This window comes from Tupaia chinensis, unplaced genomic scaffold, assembly GCF_000334495.1.
Source record: "Tupaia chinensis unplaced genomic scaffold, TupChi_1.0 Scaffold000313_1, whole genome shotgun sequence".
Lineage (NCBI taxonomy): Eukaryota > Metazoa > Chordata > Mammalia > Scandentia > Tupaiidae > Tupaia > Tupaia belangeri.
Genome location: NW_006159806.1, coordinates 731,948 through 741,919, shown reverse-complemented (window position 1 = coordinate 741,919; position 9,972 = coordinate 731,948). Strand labels below are relative to the sequence as shown.

General features: G+C 41.3%; 1 protein-coding gene across 1 annotated transcript in view; it reads right to left on the bottom strand.

Moving 5' to 3' along the window:
* The window catches only part of ECT2L (epithelial cell transforming 2 like), a 97,514-nt gene that overhangs the window by 50,687 nt on the left and 36,855 nt on the right, over positions 1-9,972 (bottom strand). The window contains exons 4-6 of the mRNA XM_027772898.1: positions 4,829-5,081; positions 3,573-3,741; positions 1,390-1,525 (exon numbers count right to left, since the gene is read on the bottom strand). Of these exons, the coding sequence (XP_027628699.1) occupies positions 1,390-1,525; positions 3,573-3,741; positions 4,829-5,081 (558 nt within the window). The remainder of the gene's footprint in view (positions 1-1,389; positions 1,526-3,572; positions 3,742-4,828; positions 5,082-9,972) is intronic.

Sequence of the window (9,972 nt, the reverse complement as noted above, 5' to 3'; positions counted from 1 at the left end):
TAATATATATATTTATATGCACTTATATATAAATATATATATTTTTCCTTCTCCATTTATTCTTTGTACTTCCTTTCTTTTTCTTATTACTCATATAAAAGTTAAAATATATAAATTCATTGCAGAGAGAACAAATTTTAATTTAATGAATCCATAGTAAATAAATCACAAAATAGGATTTCTGACATGCTCCTTTTGAAAGATGGTGTTTATGTAATATTATTAAATTCTTCAGGAATTCCAGACAACTTTTTAAATCATTCTTAATCACTGTGCTCTTTTTTTAGATAAAAAAAATTCCAATTCAATTCAATAAAAATTTACTGGACATCTATTAAGTGCAAAGCAGTGTGGGCCTTTAGTGCTTGCTTTCTTTCTTTCTTTCTTTCTTTCTTTCTTTCTTTCTTTCTTTCTTTCTTTCTTTCTTTCTTCTTTTTTGTCTTTTTTGTGCTTGCTAGAGAGACAGAGAGAGGAGGAGAGGAGAAATCACCCCTTCCTCAGTGGGGTATGGTCATGTTGCTGTCCCTTCTCCATTTTTCTACCCCGTTGGGATTTGGGACACATAGCCACCTGTGCCCAATGTATTTTTCAAGCTGTCAGGACCAGGATTTGAACCACCTGTCAGCCATGTGGTATCTTGCCCCCTTAAGCACAAGGCCATAGTGCTAGCCCTGAGTTTTTTAAATAAATTTGTTTTTTGGTTATCTTTATTGCTTCGGATTTGAAATTGTTGGGGCTCAGGCTGGCCTGTGGCATGGCGGTTAGGACGGCTGGAACCTACATGGCCAACTGCACAGTCGGAGTCTAGACTCAGAGGCTTGAGAAACACACCAGGCACCCTGGGCATGTCTGCCCAAAATCCCGAAAGGAGAAAGAAGTGGAGAAGGGATTGCGGTGTGACCATTTCCCATGAGAGATGCTTTTGCACTTTCCTTCTATCTCTGTCTCTCTCTTTACCAAGTGTATATACCCTCTGGCAAGGCTTTTCTTTTCTTTCTTTTCTTTCTTTCTTTCTTTTTTTTTTTTTTTTTAAGAGATTAGTGCTATAGGACATGTGAGCTTACCAGAGAGACAGAAAGTGAGAAATTAGTCCCTGGGGAGATGGCCATGCCACAATCCCTTCTCCTCCATTTTCTTCTCAGGATTTTGGGCTTGCATGCACATGTGTCCAGCATGATTTTCAAGCCGACAGGTCCAGGGCTCTAACTGCAATTGACTGAGGGAGTCCAGCGCCTTAACCCCCACGCCACCTGCTGGCTCGCAGACAATTTTCCTTTTTAAAAAATGAATTATTCCTATGTACACAATGGCCAAAAGATTATTACATGCCCTCTAGCCTAGATGAAAGATGCTTTCCAGAAAGGGCTGGCCTCACAATGTATTCTGTACCTCGTATGCAGGAATCCGAGATGATATTAATATGAAGCGTGGCCGGGGAGCATCTGAGGAGCCGTCACCATGTCTGCTAACACCAGGCCAATTCTTTGATAAGGAAGGGTAAGAATGGCTCCAAGAAACATTGTGTCTATAGGGAAAAAGGAAAATAAGTGAAGTTTTGTTTTTGTTTTTGTTTTTGTTTTTGTTTTTGTTTTGTTTTGGAGAGAGATTTTTGATAGCGGGCACATGAGCTTGCTGGAGAGAGAGAGAGAGAAAGTGAAAAGTCACGCCCTGGGGTGATAGCCACACTGCAATCCCTTCTCCATTCTCCTCTCAGGATTTTGAGCACACACACACGCACCTGGCGTGAATTTCAAACCACCAGGCCAGTTCTCGAGCCTCTGTCAACCACATGGGAGTCCAGCAACTGTTACCCCATCTGCTGGTCCCAATAAGTCAAGTTTTCATTGTCTCCACTTGCTGCTTTTGATAAGCAAGCTCCAGTGTTATACTAAGACCTCATTGTACTATGAAGACATATGGCCACAGTCCCTCACACTCTCCCTAGGACTTGGAGGGACAGTAGTGCCCCTGGGTCTCCCAGGTAGAGGGGGGCCCAATCAGTCTTCTGGGCCTTCTTTCCTCTCCATGTAAGATGCTAGTGAGGTCTCCTAAAACTTTCTTAGCTTTTCTTGGGCACTTAAAATGAACATAAATAACATACTTAAGGGTTCGAATCAACATTTAAAAAGGAGTAGTTTAGGAATGTTAAATTTCCTTGTCTGCCTCAGGAGTTTCCATTTAACGACTTCATTCTCTCCACAGCCACAGCCACCCTTATGAACATCTAGCAAAAAATGGGAGCTGCTTTGTGTCAGCCAGAGGTGTGGTCACTCAGGCTGACCACCTGGTTCTAGTCCCAGACCTGACCTGATGGCTTGAAGAACATGCTGGGTGTGTGTGCATGAACGCCCAAAATCCTAACAGGAGAATGGAGAAGGGATTGTGATGTGGCCATCCCCCCTGAGAGTGGGGGTGCTTTCTCACTTTCTCTCGCTCTCCTCTTTCCTTCTCTGTTGAGTGCATATGCCCTTTAGCAAATTAAAAAAAAAATATCTTCATGTGGCTTCAGTGGGTAAATACACATGCACGCACTCACACTCACAAAAATGTTCAGACACAGAGAGATCCACAGGTCGTGTTGAAGTTAAAGAGTGTTGGCATTTTGAGGATTTGGGGTTCTAGTGTTTTATACTAATACTTGGGCAAGTTATGTTACCCCAGTAGGCCTCAGTGGCCTCATTTGAAACATAAATATGTAAGATACATGATATCTAGAATACAGAGTAAAAAGATTTTCTAAGAAATACTTTTCTAAGCAGCTGTACAAATTGTACTAGTTATGAGAGTCAAATAGAATGGATAAATAGGGTCAGAACTGAATTTCTGGTCATTTCATTACATTGTATAACTTTGGCTGCTGAATGCAGTTGAGATTTATCTACTTGAGACAGAGAAGAGGACTATGTTTGGATATACAAAAATAAGTGGGAGTTATATTTAGCTATATCTTGATATCATTTGAATACTTCTCGCTCCCCTCCTTTTTTTAGAGAGATTTTAGCTATAGGGTACATGTGCTTGCCGGAGGGACAGAGAGACAGAAAGTGAGAAATAACCATCCCCTCTGGGAAGGTAGGCCATGTCTCAATCCCTTCTCTATTCCCCCTCTTGGAATTTTGGGCACATACGCATACTCACCTGACATGAGTTTTAAGCCACCGGGTATGAGACTCGAACCACAGTCAATTACATGGGAGTCCAGCAATGTAATCATAATTATGCCATCTGCTGGTCTCAGCATTTGAATATTCTTATTTCATTAAAAAGTTAGTGGAAAATGTTATTTTTCCTCAACAACTTTATAGAAACTCTAGTATATCCCCAGTGTAGCCTCATTCCTCATGGCAGGGTTAAGAAGATTAACAATGTAAGTTTTGGGTGTTACATATTTCCCACTTCAGATGGCATATTAAAAATTACTGTTCATGAAAATTAAATAATTATGTCTTCTATGTCACAGAACATAATTCGTCTACTTAGACATGATCCGTGCATGTTTGCTAAATTGTTCTAAATGAAGTCTTGGTATCACGGGATGGTCTTGAGCTTTCAGGAGATGGAAGTTTGCTTACCGCCTGGGCAAAGTTTCTAATGATGTCAAAACAAGCTGCTTCTCCCAAGCTTCGGGTAATCCCACTCGATCCCTTACAGTCTGGGAGAGACGTGGTTGGCATTTGGATTTTAACAATCTGGAGCAGCTTGTTCCACTCACCCAAGGGGGTCGAACTCTGAATAACTCCTCTGAAAAACAAACAGCAGCAGGCCCGGCTGTTTACTGGGTGCTTCTCCCCACCAAGTCTACGTAGATAAAGGCATCAGAAAGAAAGCTGGACCAGGGCACTGCTCCAGATGACAATAATTAGAGCTATTTCCACACACTCCAGATTTCTTATCCTTTTGGCACTGTGGCTGGGAGTTACAAGTCACTTCAGGTCAAGAAACAAAGCTCTGAGAACAAGCAACTCTTTTTGTGTGGAGACCAGTTAATCAATTGATAAGCTTCTCATCCATTTCTGCTCTTTCCTGGCCTCAAGGACTTTCCCATTTGTTATGATCTCACCAGAGGGTGAGTCAGTGAGAAAAGATGGGAGGACTCAAGTGAGTTTCGTTGCTTACTTTGACATACTGTAATTCAGAAGGCTTAGCTGGAAACACATCCTGTCTCTACGCTCTTTTCCCTCCCGTTTTCTGCATCCATTCCATTCCTTTCCTCTTTTTGCACTGATCCTGGCTCTTCTGTCCTGAACCAATTTCTTTGCTTTCACCTGTTTTCTTTCTCCTCTTGGTTTTCAGTCTTTTCTACTTGAGAAGAACAAACAGCAAAACTGAGGCAGTGATTTTTTTATTTTTGGAGAGGATTTTGCTATAGGGCGCGTGCGCTCGCCAGAAAGAGACAGAGAGATAGAAAGCGATAAATCGACCCCCAGGGGGGATGGTTACACCACAATCCCTTCTCCTTCATTCTCCTCTCGGGATCTTGGGCACGCACGCACACGTGCCTGGCGTGAGTTTAAGCCACCGGGTCCAGGACTTGAACCGCAGTCGACTACGTGGGAGTCCAGCGACATAGCCATTAAGCTAATTGCTGGTCCCGAGGCAGTGATATTTGATCTTACAGATTTCAGGTGAAATCTGTTTGTTTTCTTCTCAATTAATTTACAAATATACAATGAAGAATAAAAGAGCTGGTCCTGGGCAGATTTTAAGGAGTGCCACTCACCGGCTAGTCCAGAGAGACAGCTCTGCCCTCCTCTGTGATGATTTGCGTGTGAATCCATCAGCTTGTACAATTCTTGGATACGATATAAGGTTTTTAAATGCTACTCACTCTTTTGAAGTGCAATTTTCTCCCAAATTATTTTCCTTAGGTACTTTTCTCTTTGTCTCTCCTGTAGCTCTTCATCTTCTGCTTTGGGTTCGTTCAGTGTCCCATAAATAGCAGTGGCCTCCCTAGGCGTCAGCCAATCTAAACTGGACACACAGGCAATGTAATGGTGCTTCCAAGCACCATATTCATGATCTGTTGGTGTGTATGGCAGAAACCATCCAAACTTAATGCATTTGGGCATCCATAAGCAATCCTTCGGAGAAAGAAACAAGAGAAAGATGAATTGGGACCAGCATTTAGCATTATGGCTATGATGCTGGACTCCGACATAGTCAACCATGGTTCGCGTCCCGAACCGGGTGGCTTAAAACTCACGCCGGGTGCGTATGCGTGTGTGCCCAAGATCCCAAGAGGAGAATGGAGGAGAAGGGATTGCAGCATGGCCATCCCCCCTGGGGGGTGATTTCTCACTTTCTGTCTCTCTGTCTCTGTCTGGAAAGTACATGCGCCCTATAGCAAAAAAAAAAAAATAAAAAAATAAAAAACCTCTAAAAAAAAAAGAGAAAGATGAATTGCACATTTTTAAGGACAGGTTTTTAGCAATAATGTTTTCAGGCACACAGGAAAATTTTTTATTACTTTGAGATTTCTGGTGCAATTGATTTTTTTTTTTTTTTGAGAGAGATTTTGCTATAGGGCATGTGTGCTCGCCAGAAAGACAGAGAGAGACAGAGAAACAGAAAGTGAGAAATCACCTCCCCCAGGGGGGATAGCCATACCGCAATCCCTTCTCCTTCATTCTCCTCTTGGGATCTTGACACGCATGCACGCACGCCCGGTATGAGTTCAAGCCACTGGGTCTGGGACTCGAATAGTGGTTGACTACATAGGAGTCCAGTGACATAGCCATTATGCTATCTGCTGGTCCCTGGTGCAATTGATTTTCCATCTAAATCTGACTCTGAGAAGAAGGATACCTTATTCCATGGGAAAACTATTCTTTAATGAATGTGTGTGAGTGTGTATAATTTTATTTTATTTTATTTATCCATTCATTTATTTTAATTTGACCAGAGAAAGAGAAAAAGAGAGAGAGAGGAAAGTAAGAAAGCAAGCCACAAGGTTTGGGACTTGAACTGGGGTTCGCCATGCAGGACTGTCCACTGCCTTCACTATGCCACCTGGTGGCCCCTACTTATATATTTTATATGAGTATACGTATTAGTCACCTTTTGACACTTGTCCAGGGTTTGGATTTCGTTACCTTAGGCCTAGATTCTCAGAATCAAGCTTCTGGCAGTGGTATAATAGATTATTTCAAACCAACCTTCCCACTGACAATCCTTTTGATTGACCCATATGATGGTATAGATATGTAACCATTTTTGACACATGGGAACAGCAAATTTCATGAACTTCACTCCATCAAATATCTAAACAAATTCAATTAGCCTCATAAAACTACGAAGGCCACAAGGATTTGTACAACAAAGACCTTAGAGAGAAGAGAAACCCAGAGAGGTAAGCCTGATATTCGCAGCACTTTTTACTTCAAAGTACTCACCCGTTCCAAAGTAAAGCTTTTCAGGCTAAAAAGCACAGCAGAAATTTATGACTGAAAAATGTAGAAGCCGTAAAGCATTTTACTCATCCTGACTGGGAAAAGAGAACACAAATTGAAATTCAGGGCCCACTCAGGGGAAGAGCTCTGGAAGTCATGCCAGGCTTTTGGTTGAGGTCTTTTTCAGGAAGGATAACGCGAAATTAGACAAACTACCAGAAGGTCAGAAGCCGGCTGTGAAATATCTCCTTCCTGACTGGATTTACATGATCTGTTCCTAGCCTAAGCAAATGCCAGAAGCGAAAGTAAAATCTCTCTGGAGGAAGATAATATCATTCAGAAAATCAAATCAATTTTTTTTATGTTCAATATCCAGTTCTCAACCTAAAATAACCAGAACACACAGATAGGCAAGAATCATTTGCTTCCTCTTTTGGTTTTTAATAACTACAGAGAGATCCTCAGGACATCCAAGCATTGTAATGATCAAACCTGAACTTTGTAAAAACAAAACAAAAAACACCCCACAACTCACATGTCTAAGAAATTAAATGATTAGTGGGAGATTTATAACAAAGAATCAAATCAATGTTCTAGAACTGGGGGAAAAATAACAGATATTTGTAATTCACTAAATGGGTTTAAGAGCAAATTGGAATCCACTAAAGAAAGAATTAGTAAACTGAATGGTCAGAAGACCATCCTGACTGAAACGCTGAGGGCTGAAAAAAATAGAATCTGTATATAAGAAAATGAAACTTGTAGGACACGGTAAATCAATCTGACATATAAACATCGGAATCCAGGAGAAAAAGAGAATGGGGAGAAAGCAATATGTGAAAAGATGATATCAGAAAACATTTCAAAACTGGTGAAAAACATCAAATTTCAGACTCAAAACACAAAACAGGATGAATATACACACATATACCTAAAAATTTATTTCCGACCTATAATTTAAATTTTCAGGGCCGGCAGTTGGTACGATGGTTGAGGCACTGGATCCCACAGGCTTATTCTGCGGTTCAAGTCCCAGACCCGGTAGCTTGATGTGTGTTCATGCCCAAAATCCCAAGAGGAGACTTGAGGAGAAGGGTTGCAGCGAGGCCATCCCCCCTGGGGGAAAATTTCTCACTCCCTGTCTCTTTGTCCCTGTCTCCAGTGAGCATATATACCCTTTGGCAAAAATCTAAAAAACATAAAAAATGTTTAAATGATAAATTTTCAGTGAAAATATCATTCAAATAAGATAGTGAAATAAAAACATTTTCAGACAGAAACTAAGAGAACTGGTACCAGCCCATGGTGTAATGGTTACGTCGCTGGACTCTGATGTAGTCAACCACAGTTTGAGTTCCAGACTTGGTGGCTTAAAACTCACGTGTGCATGCTTCCCTGAAATTCCAAAAGGAGAATGGAGGAGAAGAGATTGTGATATGGCCATCCACCCCAAGCCGGGGAGAGTAATTTCTTGCTTTCCATCTCTCTGTCTCTGTCTCTCCAGCAAGCACCTGCACCCGATAGCAAAAATCTCTCTCTCTCTCAAAAAAAAAAAAAGAATTTATCAGCAGCAGATTTGAGTTAAAATAAATATCAAAGAAAATTCGGAAGGAAAATAACCCCAGCTGAAACTCAGAGATGCAGGAAAGTATGAAGAGCTACAGATAATGTAAGTGGGTAGAACATGTAAATAAATATTGACCATAGAAAACAGTAGTGGGAAAAGCAATTGGAGTAATGGTTACATCACTGGACTCCCATGTAGTTGACCGTGGTTTGAGTCCCAGACCTGGCAGCTTAAAATTCACGCTAAGTACCTGTGTGTGAATGCCCCAAATCCTGAGAGGAGAATGGAGGAGAGATTGTGGCATGGCCATCCTCCCTGGGGGATGATTTCTTACTTTCTGTCTCTCCAGCAAGCACATGTGCCCTATAGCAAAAAAGAAAAAAAAATTATCTAAAATAAGAAAAAACAACAGTAATAAAGTTGGGTGAAATATAGGTATATATACATCTGTGTGCGTGTGTGTTTGTGTGTGTATAAAATATAACAAAGGTACAGAAACCAAGAAAGGGACAAGTAGAGTTAAAAGGTTCTAAGCTCTTCATATTATCTTAGAAGTGGCACATTTAGGGGCCAGCAGGTGGCATAATGGTTAAGGTGCTGGACTCCCACTTGGCCAATCGAGGTTTAAGTCCCAGACCCAGAGGCTTGAAACTCACATTGGGCACATGTGTGTGCATGCCCAAAATCCCGAGAGGAGAATGGAGAAGAAATTGCAGCATGGCCAGGCCCCTGGAGAGTCATTTCTCACTTTCTCTCTCTGTCTCTGTCTCTCTAGCAAGCACATGCATCCTATAACAAAAACCTAAAACAAAAAAAGAAGTGATACAATTATACAAAACACATGCTGTAATCTCTACGATAACCATGGAAGAACCGTTAAATAATTAATGATTAATAATCTAAAAAATATTTAACAAAACCAGGCCAGCCAGTGGCATGGTCGTTAAGGTGCTAGATCCCAAATGGTCAACTCCACAATTCAAGTTTTGGACCCTGCGGCTTGAAAGACAAGTCTGAGAACACATGTGTGTGTGTACCCCAAAATTCCAGGAGGGGAATGGAGGAGAGTGGTTGTGGTATGGCCATCCTCCCTAAGTGAAGAAAAGGAGACAAAACCCATGCAGAACAAACAAAAAATAAATGGTAAGATAACAGGTTTAAATCTGAATATGTCAGTATTTACATAAATATTAACAGACTACATACACTAGTTGAAAGTCAAAGATTGCCAAATGGTAAAAAAAAAAAAAGAAAAAAAAAAGGGAGTAGGCTGGCCCCATGGTCTGGTGGTTAAGAGGGCTGGATCCTACATGGCCAGCTGCATAGTTTGAATCCCAGACTTGGCAGAGTGTGTGTGTGTGTGTGTGTGTGTGTGTGTGTGTGCACGCGTGCCTCAGATCCTGACAGGATAGAGAAATAGAGGAGAAAGAATGGTGGTGTGACCATGTCTGGTTGGAGGGCATTCTCTCTCTCTCCCTCTCTCGATCTCTCTCTCTCTCCCTCTGATAAGCACATACGCCCAAAGTCAAAACCATCATATTCTATTTACTTAAATATAGGAACATAGAATAATTTAAATGAAGAAGAAACATTAATAATGTGTAAACATTAACCCTGGATTCTGAAGAAACATCTTTTATTAATTTTTTTAGAGATTCTTTTAGCTTACGGTGTGTGTGCTCACTGGAGAGAGATAGAGTCAGAGACAGTGAGAGGGAAAGTGAGAAATCACTCCCCGGGAGCGGGTGTGTGGCTACATCACAATCCCTTCTCCTCCATTCATCTCCTGGGATCTTCAACATGCAAGCACATGTGCCCCACATGATTTTTAAGCCTCCGGGGTCTAGGACTGGAACCACAGATAGTCCTGTTGGAGTGCAGTAATGTAACTGTTATGCAATTTGCTGACCCCCGAGGGAACTTTTTTTTTTTTTTTTTAGAGGGTTTTGCTATAGGGCGCGTGCGCTCGCCAGACAGACAGAGAGAGACAGAGAGACAGAAAGCGAGAAATCACCC